Consider the following 24,400-nt stretch of genomic DNA (forward strand, 5'->3'; position numbering starts at 1 on the left):
AAAGGGATTTTAAAAGCCTAACTTAGACAGTGCAAACTTATGTAAACACTCTCGTACAGCTCAGACAACCTCCTGAACCTCTTAGACACTCTTAGACTAACATTTGAGTTCAGCAAGAGAATGTTGTGTGCATACCATGTTTCCTTTGGCACCAGAAGGCCCATCGACTCCAGCAACACCCTGCAAGGACAAGTCAGAAAATACCCATGTATACCTTACATCACATACATAAACTAAAATCATGGGTGGCAAAACTGATGGTACGTACAGGAGATCCAGGGGGTCCTGGAGGACCACGAGGACCCAGCAAACCTCTAGGACCCTGTGAAGAATGACAAGCAATTACTTATACTCAATGCTCAAAACACTGATGTTAACTCTCAGTCTGGAAACCGTGTCCTCTGGTGGATACTTTTGTGAGAGAGAGAGATCACACAGCAGAGATCAAGCTTTAAGAGGATCTTGTTGGGACATGTTGGAATCCTATATGTTTGGGATAGCCGGATGAAAAAAACAACAGCAGACAAGCCTTACACTCTCGCCAGGTAATCCTCTGGGCCCGATCTCTCCATCCTCGCCCTAAGGGAAGAGAAAGACATAAGCGTGAGTCTTGGAGAGCTTCAGTGTGTCCAGCTCTGTAATTTGAACAAATACAATCTGAGGTAAATACTGGCATCTTGTATTAAAACGTTAAATATGTATCTCCACCTATACTCGTAAATTCTGGAAAGCCCATATTACCCAGGGCTTAATCTCAACCTAACCAAACATGGCTGGGTGTAGTAATGGCCTAGGGGTGGAGGTTGAAGGGAGAGTGGGGTAGTTAGTTTCAGGGGGAGGAAAGGTTAAACACAAACCCTCCTCCTTCCCTGTTCATAAGTCTACACCCAGCTGATGCTGCCTGAGGGCTGAGCTGGTGGACCACCTCTGATGTAACTCAATGTTAGTGGTTCACCTCAGTCGAGTGCAGTTTCCTGAAAATTCATTCAGGGTTTTAGTAAAATTGGAAGTACTTACTCTTTGTCCATCCTCTCCAGAGGCACCTGTGGGTCCCATTGGCCCTGTCTCCCCCTGAGACAGAAGAGAAAATTGTAAATTGTGGCTCATTCTACAAACTTAGAATACATTACAGATATCTGCCCTCAGTGCAAAGCTGTCATTACATTTTTCCATTCAATCTTCATAATACAGGTACATTAGTGTAATGAAACAAATGACAAATTCTTCTTCCGTTATTCCCCCATTACTTAATAGTAATCTGAGAAGACAAATCACTGATAACTAAAGGATTTTGTAGTGATGCCAGTTTAGTCAAAGTTGTTTCAAAAGATGTTACAATATTTGGCTCAGAGGCTTAAAAACATCAACAGGAGTTGTTTTTCAGACTAAATACTGCTCTATTATTCATGAGGAGTCCTGATAAAATCTGGTGATTATTCATCTTAATGAGCAAATCTTTCATATGTTGAATTTTAGTGGAATCTGTACCAATTAAGGACTAAACAGTACTTTTTGAGAAAATCACAAATTATATTAGACAAACTGAACTGGTGAGAGGTAGTGTGTAGGACTACTGATTCAACTTGGTTACTCAGGTAAAAGTGAAAAATGACAGGCTCTGAAATGTACTCAAAGTTTAAAGTAAAAAGTAAAAGGTCTCCCTATGAAGGGCACTTCTACTGGCTTACAAGGCTAACTGAATCTCATGTTATATTAATAGTAATACAAAATAACAATAATCCCCCACAAATGCATTAAAAATAAAGTAACAAGCCTGTTTTGAAAATATAAGGAGGAGAAAGTAGAGATATTCGTTTTAAATTGTAAGGAGTAAAAGTAGAAAGTTGTCAGAATATAAATTCTCAAGTAAAGTACAGATACATGAAAATGCTACTGAAGTACGGTAACTAAGTATTTGTAGGGTGAGTGCATGCTGTAGTTACCCTGTGTCCCTTTTCACCAGGTAGTCCAGGGAGTCCATCAAAGCCTCTGTCGCCCTGTATCGACACATAGCAGAGGTTTGTCACCAGACCACACAGCATCACCAAACATTAAAGTCATCATGGGCTGCAGTTTGCTCACAGCAAAGTTTTATAAAAAAGAATACACCGTTTTTCATTTGTAATCGAAATAACATGAAAAGGTGTGTGATGGCATATGGTACCTTGGAGCCTGACTCTCCAGGCATGCCACGGGACCCATCAGCTCCGGCACGGCCCTAAAAAACACGAGTGAAAAAATTACACATGTACATAAAATACTTACAGTCAGTAAGATGATCAAACACCCTTGAAATTCAAGATCATTAGAAGTTGTTTTGTTGAATTATTGTGGTATCTTTTTTTAATAACTGTGCCTGAAGCAGCAGATAGTGTTGGCATTAAAGAGCACACAGTAGTGCACATTTTTTGCTGATTCATGCAAATCACTGGTTGACAAAAATGTTCAAAGAAATCAATTAAGCAACCAGGAGGTGGAAGTGAATGCTGATGCCAGTACAACACTGGAGGTTGACTAAAATAACCATTAAAAAAACATCTGAAATATATTTCTTCATTCCATAAAACTCAAATTTGCCGTGACGTTAATACAATCCACTGAACAGTGGTTTATTAGAGCAGTTTGAAGTGAAAACAGGGAGGAGAGAAACCTGTGTCCAACAGCAGTAGATGAGCAGGATTATGACTGGTTTATTTTCATTACTAATCAATTGGGTGAAGACTTGTGGCCCTGCAGAGTGACTGCACCGTGACACTGACTGCATCCCAGATCCATAGCAAGTGTTCCCTTTTTGGCATTTTCAGACAGCTTTACTGCCTGGCCATTGATCCGAGGATTGGAGGCTGCGCAGGCCTTTAAGCACATATCAAGCAATTGTTTGTTGGTCTGGAATAAGCCTCTCAGCATTTGAGTAGCAACCGCCAAGTCCAAATAACCACACAACAACAAACGCAGACATGTGATCACACTGCACAGTCAGAGTGGACCAGGTCATTGAGTTCACTCACCCTCTTGCCAGGTTTGCCAGTTTGTCCCAAAGGCCCTTGGATGCCACGGGGACCCTGTACAGACATATGAGGACCACTTAGTGACAAAGGAATACCAACTTTAAAGGTGTTCTTGAGTCCTCGGTGAGGGATATTTTATCGGCTTTATTAGGATCATCACTTAATACACACCTGAGGTCCATGGTCTCCAGATTCACCTTTTAGTCCAAGAGTACCAGGTAGACCCTAAAGAGACAACAGATAACCAAACATTAATACTTTTCACATTCTAACTGTGACACATGCAGCTTACTACAGGACAGGGGAGTAAAAAAATAGTGTAAAGTAAACAGCAGATGGCGATATTTAGCTCAATGTGTACGTTCTTTTTGTGTGTTCTTCTAAAGAAAAAGAATCCACACATTCCTGTTACTACAGATGCCTGGAAACTACCTGGAAAGGACTAGAAGGTTCTTTCAATTCTTATAAATAATACTATGACTCTCTAAGGAAATTGATCTTATAATAATGGATTATGTGCAGCTGGCACAACCATTGCTGTTAATTTGGAGGGTGAAGGTTTGATTTACGCTTAATCCATAATTACAATCTGTAAACTTTTCCTGATGACGTTAACAATAGATGCAAGCACATTAATATTAATCTGGGTGTCCTGTATTAAATTCTGAAATTGGTTCTGATTTGGTCATTACAAACAGACATCTGATGATCCTGAAATAGCCTGAATGCCTGAAACTGGGTTTAAAACATGCAATCAATCAATAACACATAAAAGCTACACATTCGTTATCTCATCAACTGTTCTGTTCTGTTCCTTTATCAGTTCAGATCATTATGCTTGGCGTTTAGCCTGAGAAGAGCAGATTTAACAGAGGGTAATTCTTTATGTCTTTTGTAGGGCTTTTTTCCTGCAGATAAATAGTGGATCGTGTATCAACAAGCCCAACAGAAAGGAGGAGGGGGAGGACCAACAACATAATACAACCATCTTGGCAGCTGGTAGCACCTAACAGTCAGGCAGTGTGGCCACTGAGCCACCAACCACTGATGCAACAACATTTCTGAACCAGCAACCTGGTTTTTAGTCAATTTCAATACACTGGTCCGAAAATTACTAGAACTGCCAACAGCGTTGAATTCCAAAGCTATTTCTGAAATATTGGTGAAAAGCATATCCCAGCAAGCCTGGAGTTATAGTTAATTATAGTAATAGAGTCATAGTATTGATGAAAATGGATATCACATGTGCATATGACAACTTGTATTATCATATGCACATACAATAGGATGAATAATAACTCCTGTAAATCAAAAAAAGTTACATTTCCAAATTCCTATGAACAATCACAGAAAACAAACAGAAAGTGCAGACTCACCACTGGGCCCGATCGTCCTGTCAGACCCATTGGCCCTGAGGGTCCCCTCATAGCCAGCTGCAGGGCACAAACACAGGCAGGAATAAGGTGAAATTTCACTTCAGAAAAATCCATTCAAATAATGTTCTGTATATCTGTTTCAGAGGAAACAAATCTGCATTCTGTATATTTAGAATCAATTATTTATATGTTTGTTCTTCACACTTTTCATCCGATGTCCTGCTTCAATATCACACGTAACGCCATACTTCTCTTATGTGCTATATATTTATTTTATTACTTCATAATAAAATTTTATATTTATTGATTACATTTTTACTTAGATGTCTATGCACAGTATATACACTCATATATTGTATTAGGAATAATTTCATAATTTCACCACATTTATTTAATGTATACAATTCCTTCGGTTCAATTCCCATCAGTTTGCATCATTCTCTTACTTCTTTATGCTGCTATCTGTATCTCTGGTACAGCAAACTCAGTGATTAATGTGGGAAATTGTGCAGATCTCCTAAATACAAAATCCATATTTTCTCCTGTCTAACTGCCCATGTCCTCTCCAGCATATACACAAAGATATGTTCTACACCTGTTGGTTTAGCCCACCCACAGGTTTGAAAGCCCCTAAAGTATTTTTAACAGTCTCTCCTGTCTGTCCATCTGTTCGGAGTGGCCTTTTTTACGTTGTTGCTCTTCAGCCTGCTTGGCATGTCTTCTTTTAGCCTTGCAAGGCTAGCAAGGCCAACAAAATGCCCCCCCACCCCCTACCCTCCCCGCCAAAATACTGTCTCCTTCATCCTTCCCCTCCTTTTCCCCTACAGCTGTGTGTAGGGAGTACGGCGGGGGTGGGGGTTTGGCCACAGAATTGTGCCTCCCCGTGGGGCTTTTCTACTTACTCTGGCCTGGGACAGGATAGCCTGGGCTTGGGCTTCCTGGGCCGACACCACTGGACCCTTCTCACCATCCCCACCAAAGCGGAACTGGAAAACAAACGTGAAAAAAAGTTAATTCTGTTTGTCTGCATGATTCAACACCTTTAGCAAACCCATGGACTCATAGGATAAAGGTGGCTTGCATTTACTACATGTCATTATTGTGAAGACTTACTGGCAGCATCAGCATGGTACCAGGGGGTCCTGCCAAACCATCAGCACCAGGCAGACCAGCACGACCAGGAGGACCCTGCAATGAAGAAGAGACACCACCAGATTTATAAAGTGAACAAAAAAAATGAACTGCAACATGTAGGAGAAAAAAGAACATTTGAAAAGGACAACGTGATGGAGATTTGGATTCCCTAATTCCTGTGGGATTTATTAAAGAGAATTTTAGTTAAATTGAGACGTTAAATACGCTGTTGTGTTTCAATATGAAAGGATACACAAGCGCAGCCACAGACCTTCACATGTACACAAACACACCACACAGATGGAGAAGTAAATGCTGGAGGTGTGTTGTTTGTTAGCTGGACTAACATGTGCTCCTCCTCCTCCTCCTCTAGCACACATAGACTCACACACTGTCCATCTGTAAACCACGCTACTGCCCACCGTCCAAAACCAACATCCTTTTTTCATTCATTCTGGTGCACATGTTTGTGTGTGTGAGTGTGTGTTACATGTTTGTGGAACAGACAGCCTAAAGAGCAAAGCTTAAAATATGGATACCTCCTGCCAAAGGAAATCCAGGTCAAATATCATTCCTCATCATTTAATCTTCAACAAATAATGGACGAGGTAGAGCTCAGGCAGCCAAATCAAGGTTCCCTCCTCCGACTCCATTCTGTTCTTACATGCTTATTGTGCTTAAGGGAGCCTCTCACAGATTGGTTGGGTTAAACATTGACATAGGAGTTTGTTTGTAAACGTTTAAAGCCAAAGTTAGTTCATAAATGTTATTACTAAGGTTACTGCTCTGAAGTATAATGTCCTCGTGGATTTCTAATGATAGTTGAACAATTTGTCACCTGCCAATCAGGAACATATGTGGTTATGGTATAAAGAGTTCTATACAGCAAAAAAATATAATTGCATGTAGCATAGCACCATAATACTAATGTTTTTGTTATAACGATTACAGGACACCTTAGTTGTTAAGTGAAGAATAAATATAAACAGTATAGAGTTCATTCATTATTGCCATTGGATAATATTTGAACTTTTATGTGAACATTTACATTTAATTTACGCAAATATAATTCGACATAAGAGGCCTTGCATGGCATAGCCAAGTCAATGATCTTCCAGTTGTAATTTGGTGTCTACATTTTAAGACAGCTGATCATAAGAACACATATATAGAAACATATGTGCCTGGCTTCGGGACATAAATGACAACTCACCCTGTCACCAGGATCTCCGGAAGGGCCTGGGGGTCCTTGCAACCCCGAGGGACCTGGAAGACCCTAAAAAGACAAAGCTGAGTCAGCACACCACTAGCAGGCAACCTCATTAAATTCTGACAATGGGTTATAACCGTACTCAAAACACAAACTTGTTTATATTTAACAATATACTCACAGATGGGCCGTGAGGTCCTGGAGGTCCTTCAATCAGCATACCCTTTAAAAAACAAACTCATTGTTTCACACCTTAAATTCTGCTGCATGTTTTGGGCGTTTGACCGATGCTTTAAAAAGATATGCAAAAATGTAAAACTGCGGTTCAGAACTTCACTTGGTTTTAGATCATAAAAGTGAGATAAATATTTGACTGCTCATGAAGTAAATGGATTATATTGAACTAAAGTTATGATGATATGACTTACGGGCTCAATGACAGCCGGCTCACCCTTTTCTCCCTTCTGGCCGAAGGCTCCTCCAACACCAGCAACCTGTAGTTACAAAGCAAGCACAGAGGCGACATTCTTCACACGGCAGCTCTCGTCCACAGGTGAATGAATAGCAATGGTGAGCCAGGATGAGGCCGTTCAGCAAGTGAAAGGAATATGTGTTAGTGCTTGAACGATCGGTCAATATCACATACTACTGTAGTTATCTCACAGACAGAGAGTGAATCAAGAATAACACAATGTGAGTTGACATTATGGAACCAAACAGGAAATCGTTAGTTGTCAGAGACCTCTATGTGCTTGAAATGGAGCAATGCTGTCATTCCTTTGCCATTGTGCTGTCATGCAAACCTCACAACATACCCCAAATCCATACACGTATGTACATATATAGAAAGAGAGAGTGAGAAAGACGATAAGAGACATTGTCCTTAAAGACAATGTAGAGTTTCACATGTAAGTGAAGTTAAGCGTCTTCTTATCTGTTTTTTTGTGTAACACTGCAAACAACTAAAACATAACTGAACACAACTGTATTTGTGGTAGTGAATGAATTCAGCTGCATTGTGTGTACGTGTGTTTTGACGTGGAGAAGATGGGTGAGGGTTAGAAGAATTGGGCATGGTAGGGCCGTACTATATGGGCATACAAGGCCAATGAGGCCCTGACTTACACAGGTACACAGACACAAAAGTGTGTTTTATGATGTTCTGATAGTGGGTATATTTAAAAATAAAGACAAAGTGGAAAGAAGGATGAATGTTAAATATTTATACTAACTAGATGGCAAAATGTAAGAGCTGAGACTGTTGAGGGACTGATGTGTGCACTGTGCAGACAGCTGAATATGAGATATGGGCTAATTGCTGTGCATAGAGGGAGGGATATATCAGACAGGCTGATTGTTAAAAAGGCACAGGAGGAGAGGGAGGGATCATTTCTCAGTGTGGGTGGGTATGTATAGGTGGTATGTCGTTGGGCAACATACACTGACTAAATGCTGTGCATGGAGAGAGATGAAGTTGAATGAAGAACAAATGTGTGAATGTGAATAACGCCTCTGCCTACACTAAAATCTACAAAATAGAGTAATCAGTTCCACCATTTCTAAACACATGCATTGTCCCTATCCTAGTTGTCAATCATGAGATCACTAAGTGACACACCAGTGAGACAGCAGCAAGACTCCACACTCAACATGTCAATGACACATTGCCAAGCAATCGACTAGGAAGGCGTGCACTGGAAGAAAGAGTGAGTCCATAACACTAACAGAGTCCCTGTAACGCATGCGCCTTCATGCTCACACCCGTCAGTCGCCAGGTCAGGGTGTGGTACTTACGGTGCTCTCCGAAACGTCAGTTTCAGCAGCAACCCCAGGCCCCACCTCATCATCGAAGGTTTCCGTGGGTTTAGGCTGGGCCCCGCCATACTCATCATACGCCCCGTAATCATACAACCTGTTGTCAACCTCGCCCAAGTCATACTCCTTTAGGTCATATTCCTTAAAGTCATATGGGTCTGCACCAGTGTCCAAGCTGTCCACCGTTTCTGGGACAATAGGCTCCGGAGCAATGGGAGTGGCCTCGGTGATAAATGCACCAACAACATCCTCCTCCTCCTCCTCCACAGCCTTCCAGGTGTTACCCAGGTGAAGAATGGTGAGCAACCAGGGAAATAAGGATGTTAGTTAAGCAAGTGAGGCAAAAAGTCTACTTTTAGATGTTATTAAAGCAAATTTAAACTATAAATATATTCAGCATGATATGCAGAAAAATGTAATGTAGCAACGGTAACACTTTATCTATTTGATCAACAGTAACAATCTTGAGTTATCTTGGATGAAGGAGATACGATACAAATACACTATGCTCTGTTAAACCACACATTCATGACACAGACTTTAGTTCAGTATAAAGGCATGGTATAAGAAAGGAATAAATAAAGTGTTACCGTAATGACTGAATAAAAAACTTATCAACTCTGATGATCAAAAGTTTGTTAACCATACATGTCAAGACAGACTTGATCTTAGCCTTCTTTTCTTTCTCTTCAAACTGCTGATACAGACAGTAAAGAGAGGCTGAAAATGATCTGTCTGTAATGACACAAGCAGCAGTTTGCATGGACAAATCATGAATCATCAGATTGTAGCAGCTGTGTAGGTATACAGAGTGCATCAAGATACATAGAGCTGAAATTAACATTTGCTAGAATATGATTTGCCTGTGAGTTTATCCTGATACACTCTGTATTTGGCAAAGTACTGTAACCACAATCATCATCCAATCCAAACGGATCACTGTTTAGTTTTAGCTTTGGAAAGCAACAAAATTGATGTAATATGATTGGCAGTACTGCATGTTGCCAAATGATGTTTGTAAAACTGCATTTGGAATCACATCCACTTGGTCAAACACTGCGATAGACAAAGCTCTTCATAGCTGGCTGTGAGGAGATTTCAGCCTCGGTGATCATAGTTCTTTCAGAGGTAATGAGCAGAACTAGTGATCAAACCCAAGCTTAACATGTGATGGACAGGGCATATATTGTTTAAAATATAATATATCTATAATTTACTGGAAGTTGCATTGGCAGAGGATCAACTTCTTTTAATCCTGGATAAGGCTGCACATCTTGTCAACTCAGCTCTCTATAAATATCAGAGGACATACTGGCATATGGCTTTAGTAAGGGTGCACATGTTACTTCACTAAAGATGTTTTATATTAGAAGGGCCACAAGTTTCCAGAGCAAATATCCTTTTCTAATCATAATGGTAAGTATGGCATTTGTTGTTCATTTCTCATTTCTACAACACAATCACTTCCATAAACCACCCATTTGTAAACAATTAGATTCATGTGCAGCGTATGTTCACTTGCTCTCGACCAACAACATGTGCAGCCTTAGCCAAAAATGTATGACGTGACATAAAGCTCCAAATAACTTCCAGAGTGCCAACCTCGTGACTTTCTATGCGATGCATAGAATCCACATTGCATATGCAGTGGAACACCTGGTTTGTAGCTTTTAAAAAAGCATGACAATGATCCTCCCCTGTCCATCAGTTCTGCCACACACCAAAATCGTATTAAGTCAAAAGACACATCGATTCATTAGAGTGGTTGTGTCTTTGTTTTTTCATACCAGATACTTCCTTGGGCAAAATCGTCCCGGCTCGCATTTCCCAAAACACCTAACACTGGTTTTTAGAAGTAGATGACAATGAAAAGGAAAATTACCTCGTCGGGTCCACTCGTGGCAAAGGGGGACTGAGTCTGAGTACCATCTACAGTTCCGTAGTCAAAGTCTGTATTGTAATCTCCTACATTGTTTGGCTGAGTCATGTTGAAAAAAGGAAAGAAATATAAAGCGAAGGTTAACACAAGGGCTCAAACCAGAGGTTGCTCGGGGATCTGTTCAAGCTAGCTACAGACTCTGCTACTTCTACACAAAAGAGGTTAGGGAGCTCTAAGTCTGTCATCATAGATTTTCCTTTCAAAGCAGGAAGATCTTGATGAGATTTGGTCTCGTCTTTACTTGGAGGTTTACCCTAAAATTGCCTCTGGGTCGTGCTGGCGCTGTGGCCTGGTAGCCAGGCATCTGTCGCTTCTTCTTAGCTGCAAACTTTTTAGCAGGTGATTTTTTGGCAGCAAAGAAGTTTAAGGGCTTGGCCTTAGTTTTACTGAGGGACTTTCTGGTCCTCTTCTTTTTCATGGAGACACTACGTTTCTTTCTCTGGAAGAGGTGGCGGCGACAAAGAACACCAAGACAAACATGGAACATTTAGAAGTGGAAATGATTTAAAGGCACAATCTGCAACTGTTGTACAGTCTTTTCCAACCCAACTGTCAGACCCCATGTACGTTCCATTGTCAGCCCATGTACAGTAGTTGGCCTGCATGATGGTATTTAAAATGTTGACCATGTACATCAACTACAAGGGCTGCAATCAGAATTCTGGCCATGTTAATGTTGCCTTTAGGTTATGTAACAGTTGGGTAGAAAGGATGCTACACAACAATCGAGGACAGGGCCTTTCATGTGACACACAGGAGAATTTTCAGGCACATAAAAGTATCTATCTGAGACAAATGCAAAAACAAAACACAGGATTTGCCTTTCAGCAACTCTTTAGAGCTATTGCAGTAATAAAACAGCCAAAGGGCTTTTGTTGCAATTTCCAAAATGTAAAAAAAAAGCATTGCCAGTATCAATCTATATCTATATCTATAAATAATATGTATATAATAGTTTTAAAGACATGCTGGAATGCAAAAAAACAAAAACAAACAGTCAAAGCAGGTGGCATTTTCTCAGTGAGAGAAGGCAGCAGCCTCATAAAACAGATATAAGACGAACTGACAAAAGTATGTTTACATGCACACACTCAGGTCATAATCAGAGTAGGTGTAACCTGTTAAATCTTTTAATGTAATGCAGGAAATCAAACCTGTTGGCTGAAAGATTCTAATCAAATTCATATAATTAAGCTGATTACTCCTAGTTGATGGAGTATTGGTGTGCAGGTAAACATAACATTGAGAGACACAGACAACACAAGACGAACTGAGGGATGGGATGGATGACTAATGAAAAGAGACATCACAAGAAACATTGTCTTTTCTTTTCCTTTTTTCATTTACCTGTGGTTCAGAATACTCATCGGTTGGGATGATGTCTGTGGCTCCCTCAGAATAATCATAGAACTGAGAGTAATCTAAATCATCAGTAGTGTACTAGATAGGTTGGGAGAGAGAGAGACAGAGAGCGAGAGAGAGAGAGAGAGAGAGAGAGAGAGAGAGAGAGAGAGAGAGAGAGAGAGAGAGAGAGAGGGAGAGAGATGGGGGAGAGAGAGTGGAATGAAGAGAAGTTTTAGTGTTAGCATTAGTGCTTATTGAAGATGATACATATGGTACAGATCATCCCAGGCATGCTGCACGTTCAAGCAATTAAAGCTAAAGTGTAATGATATGCTTTGTATCTTTAAAACATAAATTAAGATCAATCAAAGCCAAGTGTTACTCAATTGGATAAGTGTCTTAATATGTTAATGTGTGTTGTTTACATGTTAAAATGTTGAAACTAGTAATTCTGCATGAAACTAAAATGTTAGCCAACAAACATGTAAGCAGATGGGATGTTTAAAAGCTCGTAAAACACAGGAAAACAACAGTGAAACCTCAAAGACGAAAGTACCAGCTGCGTTTCAGGGATAACGTATTGGACCTTTCTCCCCGCAAGCATGTCAATTGTACACTTCAGAACTTCTGACTCAGCGTGATTAAAGGGTCTGATTTATGTAGTTCTATTATCTAGCCGTTAAGGTTTATCACATGATGTCTAAACATGATATACACTACACATGATATTTATTCATGAACTGAATAAAACATATGGGATATGTTATGTGGCAGTGTGTATTTCCAATTATCAAATTAAGAGAATTATTCAGGCTCCACATTGTTATGTTATAGCTGGTCAGTGTTCTTGATTGTTTCACCCTGCCCCTTATAATCATCTTAATGATTAATGGGCAAATATAAAAGAGGGGTTAACGTGTTGCACTTAAGACTGATGGAGTCTTAAGTGTGTTAATATTCAAAATGAAAAATACACATATTTCAAAGTGTCTTTGGCCGCTTCTTGTTCTTGTTACCAAACGTTATTCACAGAAATATGAATTATAAGTAAACAATTGTGGTTAATAGGCTTTTAGGAATTGCAGAATAAGATCAGAGAAACAGAATGGGAAGCCCTATCAGCTGCTTTCTTTTTTCAAACAAGGTGAACATCTGGTCACACCTTCAATTGTATCTTTGACAGCTTACGATGGAAACTTAACTGATTGGGGTGTTCATCACCATGTAAAATAATTACATATAATAATAAAGTGTTGATTTAGTGTATATTCAACCTTCAAGGGCACGTCCCAATGGTGCAATATACATTATATCAATATGTGAAAATAGTGATATGCTGTTATTTGTCCAGGTTGTGTTGAGATTTCTATTACATTTAGGATGAAAGTTCATAATGGGATCGAAGTAATAAATTCCTATTCATATTACACTTATCATTTGCGAGTTAAAAACCTGACAGCTGTGGTTTCTTTGCATGTCAAGTACATCAGTAGATGGATATGAACAATAAGCAATAGAAATGTTAAAGGGAAGCTCTTCAATATCTCCTGTTAGAAAAGACAACTGAATCAGGGCCCTCGACTGGTTCTATGTGGAATCTCCCCCCACCCTCCCTGGTTGGCTGACCTCTTCCTCTGGCTCCTGGGCCTGCAGAGAATCACCGTGGGGAATGTCACAGTCTGGGCTGTAATGTTCACAGTAGTCGTATGCAGCTTTGGGATCAGCCACAATCAGAAATTGCTGGATGTCTCCCTGCAGAAAACAGAAAAAGAAACATGTGTTACTTCACCGTTATGTATGCAGGGACAAATTACACTCACACATGATCTCCATGACAGTTTAAATATATAGTTCATTTTACATATCACTATTTTGAATTCCATCTATTCACACAAGTTGGTGAACGCATAGACAAGTCTGCCCACACACAGTCATGTCTCATCTTGCTCACACACTCACACATACTAGGAGAAGTGGCATAAATGTAAATCTTAAATTGCAGATGTGATCTCTGGTCCCATACACTTATAGAGTCTGGCAGAGTAAATCCCCCCTGGTACGATTAAACAGCTTGACACACCCCACAGAGTCCACACTCACATGGTGCAGGGAGGAAACTAAGTTCAGACTCTATTATTATCATCAGCGCCACGGTTTACCTCGGATATCAAATAAACATGTATCATCAAGACACAAGCAACACCTGGCATTGCATGTCTGCTACAGTCAGAAGTAAGATGTTTACTCTTCAGCATTTGTGGTTATATTTACTGTTGCAGTACTAGTTATGTTCAAGTTTAAGTTCAATAGAAAACTATTCTGCCAAACCTCCTAACTTTGACAAACACATTTTTAAATCCTTGCCAAAAACTTATCTAATAATCCCAATTTAGTTATTTTCTTTCATACACAAATAAATCCAGCTCCAAAGTGTCAACAGCTTTTAAATTGAAGGCTTAGCTTGCAAATCCAAATGGTTACTGATCGTGTCTGGTGCACTGAGTGTCAAAGGAGACTGTGTTAAAATTAAGAAATGTCTCATCAGCAAAAAATAGCAATGCCTTTGTCTGAAAACTATTAAATAACATACAGGAAAGAGTGAAACCCTAGACATGGTTTGGGAAAGTTGCTCTGACCACAGTGTCCTCTATGATTGGACTGGATATCACACAATGCTTCACACCATTCCAGCGCAGCGCTGTCTCCCTTTGTTATCGGTGCTTCAGCCAAAGCACACGATATGCATGACATATCAGCAAACGTTATTGGTGAAAGCATCTGGATTTTTCTCTGGAGTCTGTAATTGCTTGAACTGGAGTTCCTGGAGGCGGGTTTTTGAGCCTTTACACACATCGCAAAGACAGCTGAGGGGGTTCTTGGGAGGTGGAAGAAGGGGCAAGTCTTTGGTTCGGATGTTTGGCAGGCAACCAGACAGAGATGCCTGAGCCCAGAGGTAAAATACTGATGCACTTGTGTGAGCAGGGACACTATATGTTGAAGAGCAGAATACACACGAGAGAAATGAAGCAGGCTGCGACTTGTCAAGAGAATGTGTGAGTATTCTCCCCGTGTTAAACCACATCTATGGATACTTAACATGCACCTCCGTATAAACCTTCATGTGTTAAGGCTTGTCCCATGGGAAAACAAGCGTTGCTCTTCCTTGGAAACTTTCTCTGCATAACCATCCATGGATGTCTCATTGCATAGCTTCAGGTTGACAGTGCAGAGATTGCCTCCGTGTGGGTGGAATGCTACTTCAACTTGGTTTCTCTCGCATTTGAACAATTAAAGCATATATATCCAGACAATTATAAAAAGTATAACACAGTGCATCGACACAACATACAAACTATACTTAAATAATAAGAGACAACCCTTTCTATTGAAGGGTTTATCGTCCCATTCATCAGATTGCCAAATATCTGATCTTATCTTTCTTTTATGCCTCATTACAACCTTCTGATTTAATGGGCCAACCGCAGTGCTTCTGCTCATAACTAGTTATCACACTGGAGGTAATACATTTTTGATGGCCACAATCCTTGATAGTGCAGTGTAACCAGAGCATCATCCCACTTCTGTGGTCTGAAACATCAGCTGAAATACATTTTCTGCTTAAATGCACAATATTAACACACTTTAGGATTGCCTAAAATGTTCTTGTCATGTAAAGACTAAAAAGGATGATTTTCCTAATAAATTGTTGTCATTGAGCACTCTCATTTCTGTGTGGCAAATATGAAGCTACAACCAGCAGCTGTTAGCTTGGAAACATAGCCTGGCACAAGGTAACAAAATCCACCCACCAATACCTCAAACGTGCATTACTCTGGCTTATAGAATATGCATTAATGGCTCCGGCATCACAGGTGTAAGAGTGGTTTCAGCCTTCTCAGTGATACCATTTATGTAGTATCTTATCCTTTTACATTTTGGGTGTTTAAAAAAAAAAAAATCATATTTCAGGCTGTGAATATATGTGCAAGCAGGTGACCTGAAAAATATATCACCTGTGTCAGACACTGCAAACTAACTTTTACTACTGACCATGCAAATACATAACTGACCAGCCAAGTGGGCATGGGACAGCAGTGGACCTAGGTGCCAAGTTTGGCAAGGTGTCTGCTGAGTGTGTGTCACTGTGTATGTGTGTTTGGGAAGGCTTGACAGAGAAAGAGAGATCAAGCCTTGCCCTGAGTCAAGTTGGCATGTATTACCTCATGTGTCACCGTAAGACCAACAGTGAATGCTTGAACCCTGCCTAGAGTCAGCTCTAATTAGTCCATGTCTGAGAGCCACCCGTCTGCACACAAATAGGCTGTGGAGACATGGTGTTCAACCTCTGGACCAGATCAGAACAACGAGGACACTTTGGAGTGTTTCGTTAGAGGACATCAGCAACATGACAGACACACTCAATATTCAACAAGAAGGACAAATGTTGAAGAACACCTAATTGATCAGATTATCATCTTATACTTGCCAACGCAATTTACTAATCTAATAATCATTGTCATTCACTTTGTAGTTGAAAACAACAAACAAGCACCAACTCACAAAGCCAATACAAGGAAAGTGAGAAACCGATGTCAACCCAGGAAGGGAACATCAAGAGGGATCCACAGACAGACAGGCAGGGATTTAGAGGGAGCAGCTGGGATGGTAAAAGATGTTTTGTGTTGGGAAACACCTGGGGAGAGATATGCTGAGGCTCTGCGCCTGTCTTCCATTGTGGACTGCTGAGATAAAAGCCCCTGGCAACTTGGAGCAAAGCCAGAGCTTCAAATATGCTAAAGCACCGTATAGTACAGCAAAGAAACAGGCCCACAAGGCTGTGTTAATGAGTGGGGTGTCATAGGTCAACGAGGACAAAAAAAGAGCCTGAAAGAGAGAAGTGAGGTCAAGATCAATAGGTGATACTTGTGGAAATGTACGACTCCATACCTGTTATGTCCTCTGTTCTGTTATGTATTGGCAGTGTTCACCTTTGAGTGGATCGTACGATGTATTTAAATGCACCATTAACATTTGAAAATCATTGAAGTGCTTGATAATTCTTACTATCAGAGGATAAATGCACTGATAATGTGATAAAATATAGCATACAACAAAGGTGAAGAAAGACACTCTAAACTCTAAATCCTTATATTTTCTTTTCTTTTTATATTAGTGGATAATATAAAGTATTATCCACCCTGACCTCATCCTAGCCACAAGGCACCATGGGATCAAAAGAGGAGGTCAAAGGTTACAGTGCATAGTAACAATCTGTGGGTTCCAGTTTCCCGTACATACCAATATAATATTTAGTATGCCAGAAAAAGTTGTAGTGTGTATAGTATGTAGTATGTATAGTTGTTCTAGTGCATCGTATTTTGTTGTAGTATGCAAGCCACCGTGATTTTCCTGCAATTTTGATCTGGAATGCTGCTATGTCCCCAGAGGACCTGCATGAAGACCACCTCCATGTTTTGAGCAGTCAGTATTGTCATAGATCGCTCTTTTGTCATTTCTCTACTAAAATCCAACCGCATGTTGTAATTACAGGGCGAGTTCAGGGCATCACTGGCCAAATCAAAAGTAGTCATCAGCATTGGTCCTTTGACATACCTTTGCCTTGGGCAACATACCTTTAGTCCAACCATAGCTAACTGTAATTAGACAACCCCATACACCAATTAGTCACTTCCCCAAAGCCTAGACAGAACGGTTTCTCTGAGAGACCAAGAAAAGGCACACCAGACCGTTGGTGGATCAACTCTCAAAAAGATATCAAAAGATAGACGTCCACAACATAGCTAGGTTATTATGTTATTTACTCCTTGTTATAATCAATTGGCAGTTATAAATACACTTATTAGGGAGCAAAACACAGTCAGAATGCTGTCCTAGTAATTGTAAACCTGCTAAAAACATATCCGACACAAACCAATGTTATTTTGAGACAAGATGCATCAATACAAGTGGTGTGACATCAAGACAATGACCACCTAAGCCCCATCTAGTCCTAAAGGTAAGACCCATTGAGCACTCATGGGTATTTGCTTCTCAAAAATCGAGGGAATAGGCAGGTATGCATAAAAAGTGTGCTCGATTCAGACAGGTTATGTCAGTGAGGCATGAATAGACAGTCTCATGGCTTTGGCACGGTAGGGAGGCCTCAAGGTAGGGAGGGTGGGGAGGGAGGAGGGGGTGGTGAGCGGGGGAGAAACAACAGGGGGGGAGGAACTGAGGAAGGGCTAACAGGGCAATGAAAGACTCCCATTCATGTAAACCAGATCCCTTTGCGATCGTGGTCGCCTCCAACCTGTGGCAGGTATGGCATGAATAGACGTTTATGAAAAATGTGGGTCAGCAAAGTTTGAATAAGGGAGCAAGTGTTTTATTATTACTGAATTAATCATCAAATCTACTACATCAGACATAAAGGGGGGTAATAACTTAACTTCGGAAGAAACCGAAAATAAAAAGTCACTGCTGTCCGCTAGTTGTGTATTTCTTACATTCCTTGAATTTTCTACAAAAGTAGTACAAAAATAGTTGAGGAAGAGAATCTGCTCTGGTGCAAAACCTTTCAGCAAAAAATACTTTTAATTTATTTTCTCATTATAACCACTGGCTTGGATGCAGAAGGCCAAGGTATTTCCTTCCCTTGTATATCCCAGCATGCATCGGGCCCTGTGGATCTCTGAGGAGAGCGGGGACAGAGAACAGACAGGCGACCTGTTCCAAAAACCACACAGAGAAGACCCTGTTAACTGGCTTATGGCTCCTATTTTCAGCCCTTCCACTGGCCTACCTCTGACAGGCCACACTGTTTCATACACATGCTGGTTTCAGTGCCCTTTCATAAATCATAAATCTAATCAAAACTGACAGGAGGTGTGAAAGCAAATCTTATAAAACTTTGCACCATGAAGAAAAACTGTCTCTGGCTCTTTGTTGAGTAACATTACACAGTAATCCCAGTCAGTCTACTACTGGATATCAGCACACTGTAAACTGATTTTATATTTTGCAATGAAGAATAAACACCGACATCAGTCTACTACTGAGAGAGGCTTAATGTAAATACCTATTTTTTTTAGAACAGCAGCATTTTTTTTTACTTCTACTATCAAACTGTAACCTGTAGGTACTTTCGGTCCGACAGAACAAATAATGCAAGAAAAAATTCAAAGTAAGATGAAGAACAACACAGAGATTATAAGAAAAATGTGACACAAAATGGCTTTGAATATGCATGGCCTTCTGTCCCCGTGGCGAAGACAAGGTATGCCACAAAATATTGCTTTAAAACCAGAGTAAAAGCATCAATCATTCCAGCTGGCATCAGAATAATGAATAGTCATTCCTACTGCCCATAAACAAACCAGCACTCTCTCCCGAGCAAACACAGCCCCCCACACAGCCTTTCAGTAATGTTTACATCCCATGAGAGACGACCATGAGTGTCATGACAGTTCAGCCATTGTCTGTCACTGTTTACATCCTTCCCACCTCTGGATGAACTGTGCCTCAAAGTGTAAACTCAAGCATCAAATCACTGACTATGGAGATGATAGCATACTCAAATCCCAGGAAGTTGTCCACATTTACATTTTGTTTAAAAAGATCAAAGCATGCACCATGTTTCCAAAAAGTGTTATACATGCAAAAAATATTTTTGCAATATGGCCTACAGCATTTTTTAAAACGCAGGAAGCACAATATTTGTCAAAGTGAAATGTGTGTCAAACTACCACTTTAAATTAAATATTGTCGTGTTGCAGAGACATTCAGTCCTACACATTATATTCTACAGACTTCATCAAAACATCTTTGTGTGATCATTTTTATGTTTTTCAATGAAAGTTACTATACTGATGCAAAAATGATGATTCACTCTAATATTCCAAAGAATACTGCAATCGTTATATCAGTGAAAATGATCACAATAACAAATTGTTTATCCTCATCAATCAATGCCACCCTAGAACCTTACAACTGATTTCTTAAAAACCAGCAGTCTTTCTTCTCTAGAGCCAAGTATATATATAATTCATCATTCAAACCAATATCTTTATTTATTTAAACAAATCTTAACAGCAGAACTGCTATTGTATTTAACACTTGGCAGTTGTTTTGTTTTTTTGTCAAAAGTGGGTAATGGAATACTGCACTGTCAATTTCAACAAGGTCAGTTATGTTTGTGGTTAGAAGCCATTTTATCCCCATGTACGGGGTAGATGGCCAGAAGAGGAGTATCAGTCATCCATATCACAATATTAGCATTTCCATTTGTCTTAGCTTCCAGAAATACAATGTAATCCCCCTTATTGTTTTGATTCTTTAGTGTTTGCCTACAATCTGTTGATTATAATTTCAAAAGGCTGCCCAAACAGCAGAAACTATTGTACAATATTAAGCACTACATATAACCTGAGCTTCTCGCACTCAGGAATAGTAGGTAGAACAGCACATTGATCAGGTTCCTCATGTGATCATCAGTAGGTAAAAAACAAGAAAATCTGTAAACTTCTGCTAGAACTCTTCTGCACGATTATCAAAGTATACTACAGCACACGGTGCCTTGATAAAAGGCTTCAGATACACAGTATACATGATATTGATGTAATACACTCTAAATAATTGAACACAACCAGGTGTATCATCTCCACATCCATCCCTTACATCAAAGAGGCCCAGGGTTGCCTCAACCTCCTTAAGCGAAGCGCTTTAGTACACACAGTACAGTAAATATCACTACTGTTTTGAGGCCATTTTTAGTGGTAGTTCGGTGTTACATCATTCTGGATGTAATAAATAACATAATGGCGGCAACATGCAGCAGAAGTGAATCAACCACAACATAACGGACATGTTTGCACAGTCCGTCACACTGAAAACTGTACCTGGAAAACCTCCTCATCCAGGATCCTGGTGCCGAAGACGGTAATGCCATCGGTGCTGATGGAACCATCGTCACTCCTGAGGAGAGGCTTGATGATCTTCTTCTTACAGTCTACAATGATGGTGACCGTCTTCTTCTCCACACTGATGGCCACACGATGCCACCTGGTCAAGGACATAACAAGGAGAGGTCAATAGTACAAGAGTCACTGATTGCTGTTACTTAAGCTACAGTTTCTCACGTCAGTCAACTTTGTAAGTGAAAATTATGAGAGTACGATAATTACTGAAAATGCAGGATGATGAAATATATAAAAAAATTATTATTTGGGGGGCAAGTGTTTAGTCAATAACATGACATCCGGTTGATTATATTCTAAGGAAATCTTATCAACACTCATATTAGGACCATAAGCCACCTTTTATATATAACAATGCACCTCAAGGAGAGAGAAACTCAGGATGCTGTGATGCTGATACACCTCAGAAGTGTACGATACATTTCGTTCAACAACACCCATAGATGCAAAGGGTTAACAGAGGTCACACGTGAGTCTGACACCTCCCTCACCTCTGGACCATTTGCCACTGCACTTAAGGGCTATTGCATACCAGGCAGCAGTGCACCACATTCTTGCCCCCACACTCTGGCCCTGTTTAACACAGGATTACACTCATTAAACTCAAAACTTAATCCTCCTTCTGGGTTACTCGGCATGACAGACATGGTGAACATTGTGGAAAGTGCGTGTCAGGATTCAGGAAGGCCTGCCTTGCCAGAGCAGGAGACACACAGTCAAAACATTGTTCCGAGGTGGAAGATGAGCCCTGGCACCACTGTAGCTCAAGATGGCGATATGAGAAGCATTTATCACAAGTACAGATGTATATAATACATTTGATATCATATGAATACATCTGTATGGTAAATCTTGTCATGAGAAGAGGAAAAATGTCCAATTAACATGAACCCAGCTAGATCATCGAGAGACATTCCGGGGAAGGCAACAGAGCTCAGAGGAAAATAAACGTGCAACACTCTCCGGGCTTAGCAGTACAGCAGGAAGGATTACTTGTCACCTTATATGGCAGAAAAGCAAATGTTGACTTTGATAGGTTTAAACTGATTCTCAAACTTTTGAAGAGTGACATTATATTTGAAAATGCAAATTGAAATGCAATCTAATGAAACACATGTTTAAAGAGCTTAAACAAGATCAATCTAATGGTATACAGTGCAACAGCTCGCTGTAAATCCTCCTTTTCACCTCCCCTTCCCTTTTGAGAAAGGGTAATGCTCTTTTTCACCAAAGCAATATCATCATTGTGCCTCTCTCTTCAAGCTTGGCATATGCTTCTTAGTAACAATGAATACGTGGACGGGGATTTCATACTGTACACAGCCTGAGCTGTAGTCAATGAAGATTTAGTCAAGGTTTCGGGCTGGAATGCATTCACAGCAAGTGTGTTTCACACTAAGTGTGTTAGAAGTGGTAAAAATCCTCTACAGAAAACACTGCTCCTTAGACGCTGGGTCACAAAAACTACACACGGGACAAAACAGCCCTTCATAACCAACACAAAGCTGGCTGGGAGTTTTAACTCCATCTCTTTGTTGCGATATGCAAATTGCGGATTTTTTGTAAAAACAAACTTCCTTCTACCATTGTTAGAACTCATTTAAAGCCAATTTGGGTCACACAAATATTGTTACTGAGTTATGACTTCCCTCAAAAGCTCAAAAAACAAACTATCCTCACAGAGCATGCTTGGTGAGTGAAAACAAACTTAAGAATACTATATCATAGATGCATTTTCCCCAATATTTGTTTATGTATTCCCCGTTGCCTCTGAACATGGGCTCATTTCAGCTAAACCACAGCTCTGGGTGAAAGTTCTGGGATTTCTGAACCTGGAAGAAGATAATCAGGTTTAATGCTAAAAGGTTAGAGCGCTGTTTCTGGTTGGATGAGGTAATCCAAGGGGGTAAAAAGCAAGTTTAAGACTGCCCCTTTCCTCCTTCCTGCCCCCCCTCTCTAAAATAACAGAGGCAGTGAGTTCATGGATGAGGTCAGGTTGCCCATAGCAGTCCCTGCTGTGCCCCAATAATCCAGTGTCTCCCTGTCTCTGACCTGTCTCTGTGCCCATGGACACCCGATGGGATGGATAATCCGGTCATGAGCACCTGTGGTGCAAAAATGGGAAGATCTGGGTTGTTTTCTTGCTTTTATCAAGAAGAACAAGTGAAAACCAGAAAAACCTTTTCACCTTTTGGTTGCTTTGGTAATATAACTCATTTTAAGATTTTGTTTTTCCACAGACAACCAATGTATTGATCAACCACACAATAATATATCCAATGATGGGCCATTGATAAGGCATTTTCTAGCAAATCGATCTTGCGGTTACTTCGTCAGTTGGATTACATTTGGTATGTTCCCTTGCACCATCAAGCATTATTGATCGAGACACCTCAGTGACCTACAACAACTGTTCTGCGCACCCTTCATGCTGCAACACCCATTCCTTCTGCATCATCTTTAACCTCGAGTCTGAGAGTGTGTGGCTGTGTTTGAGTGTGGTAATCAGTGAGTGGATGTTTGATATTTGACGTACTTTCCGTCAGCAAGGTTGAGAGAACGGAAGAGAGGGTAGTCCTCCGGTGCTGGCCTGCCAGTCTGATCCTCATACAGGAAGACAGGTGAGCGTCCCACTTCCACGCCCAGCTGCTGGACTCCCTGCTTGTTGTAAATTGACAGCAGGAAGGACTGGAGGCCTGACTTGGGTCGCACTGTGGTCAGGATGGAGAAGTCCTCAGGAAAAACACCTCCTGCACGGCCAAAGGAGTGTTGGAAAAGACAGGTGAATGGGTTAGAGTTATTGTGACAGAGGAAACTTCCAACCTAACTGAAAATATATACTATCTATTATATAATTATCTATTTATGACCCATTCAGTTCAGAGCAACAAGGTCTCAGCTTCAGTGTTCTCATCTTAAGCAATCATTTTGATAGATCCTGATGTACAGGCGGCTCCTCTGCCATCAGTGTATGAATTGCTTTGTATGTGTGTGTGTGTCTGTTTTGCTGTTGTGTGAGGCACAAGTATTAAGCATCTAAATGATGAGTGTACAGAAATGAGTCACATACAGAACTCCTCCTTTGCATGTTTTTCTAGCTATTTGTCAAAAAGGTTTTGGGAAGACTGAAAAAGAAAAGTGTTGCTCACCCTTGACTCTAATTTAATAATAACAATCGAAAAATCCACTGTCAAAAGACTCCTTTTAAACACACTAACGTCTTTACCAGTTTACACATGGTCTTGGAAAGAGATTAGAGATTGAAAAATTGGTCTTACCAGGGAATAACTGCGTGGTGGGGGCACTGATCTGGACCTGCTTGGCAACTCTGTAAGCTGAGTCCGGCATTGATGCTCTTCGGTTTTTGCAAAGTCCTGATGTTTTCGTCACTCCTTCGGGGTAATTTTGAAATTCTAATACTTTAAGCAGGTCCACTGGTTCTGCTGGGAGCAGATAAAACATCAGTTAGGTCACAGCACACGTTTTTGTAAGATATATCCCCCAATCAAAAGCAATCGCATTCCAGTACCTCTGTCATCAAAATGGCACTATGACACATTAGTGACAGTATTATGAAAACCCTCTCTATGATTAACGTA

At 40.4% G+C, this 24,400-nt stretch overlaps 1 protein-coding gene across 4 annotated transcripts in view; it reads right to left on the bottom strand.

The window, feature by feature from the left end:
* The window catches only part of col11a1a (collagen, type XI, alpha 1a), a 74,047-nt gene that overhangs the window by 45,010 nt on the left and 4,637 nt on the right, over nt 1-24,400 (bottom strand). Inside the window, exons 2-22 of one of the 4 annotated variants that reach the window (XM_084033289.1) lie at nt 24,080-24,241; nt 23,338-23,551; nt 20,724-20,886; nt 13,453-13,578; nt 11,830-11,922; nt 10,426-10,521; nt 8,523-8,813; nt 7,157-7,222; nt 6,910-6,951; nt 6,732-6,794; nt 5,498-5,572; nt 5,287-5,370; nt 4,385-4,441; nt 3,180-3,233; nt 3,009-3,062; nt 2,165-2,218; nt 1,944-1,997; nt 1,018-1,071; nt 535-579; nt 269-322; nt 136-180 (exon numbers count right to left, since the gene is read on the bottom strand). In XM_084033289.1, coding sequence (XP_083889415.1) covers nt 136-180; nt 269-322; nt 535-579; nt 1,018-1,071; nt 1,944-1,997; nt 2,165-2,218; nt 3,009-3,062; nt 3,180-3,233; nt 4,385-4,441; nt 5,287-5,370; nt 5,498-5,572; nt 6,732-6,794; nt 6,910-6,951; nt 7,157-7,222; nt 8,523-8,813; nt 10,426-10,521; nt 11,830-11,922; nt 13,453-13,578; nt 20,724-20,886; nt 23,338-23,551; nt 24,080-24,241 — 1,946 coding nt within the window. Of the gene's footprint in view, nt 1-135; nt 181-268; nt 323-534; nt 580-1,017; nt 1,072-1,943; nt 1,998-2,164; nt 2,219-3,008; nt 3,063-3,179; nt 3,234-4,384; nt 4,442-5,286; nt 5,371-5,497; nt 5,573-6,731; nt 6,795-6,909; nt 6,952-7,156; nt 7,223-8,522; nt 8,814-10,425; nt 10,522-10,735; nt 10,922-11,829; nt 11,923-13,452; nt 13,579-20,723; nt 20,887-23,337; nt 23,552-24,079; nt 24,245-24,400 lie in introns of all 4 variants that reach the window. The other 3 variants (XM_084033288.1, XM_084033291.1, XM_084033290.1) reach the window with 3 other exon arrangements.

The sequence above is a fragment of the Eutrigla gurnardus genome, assembly GCF_963514095.1.
Source record: "Eutrigla gurnardus genome assembly, chromosome: 18".
Classification (NCBI taxonomy): Eukaryota; Metazoa; Chordata; class Actinopteri; order Perciformes; family Triglidae; genus Eutrigla; species Eutrigla gurnardus.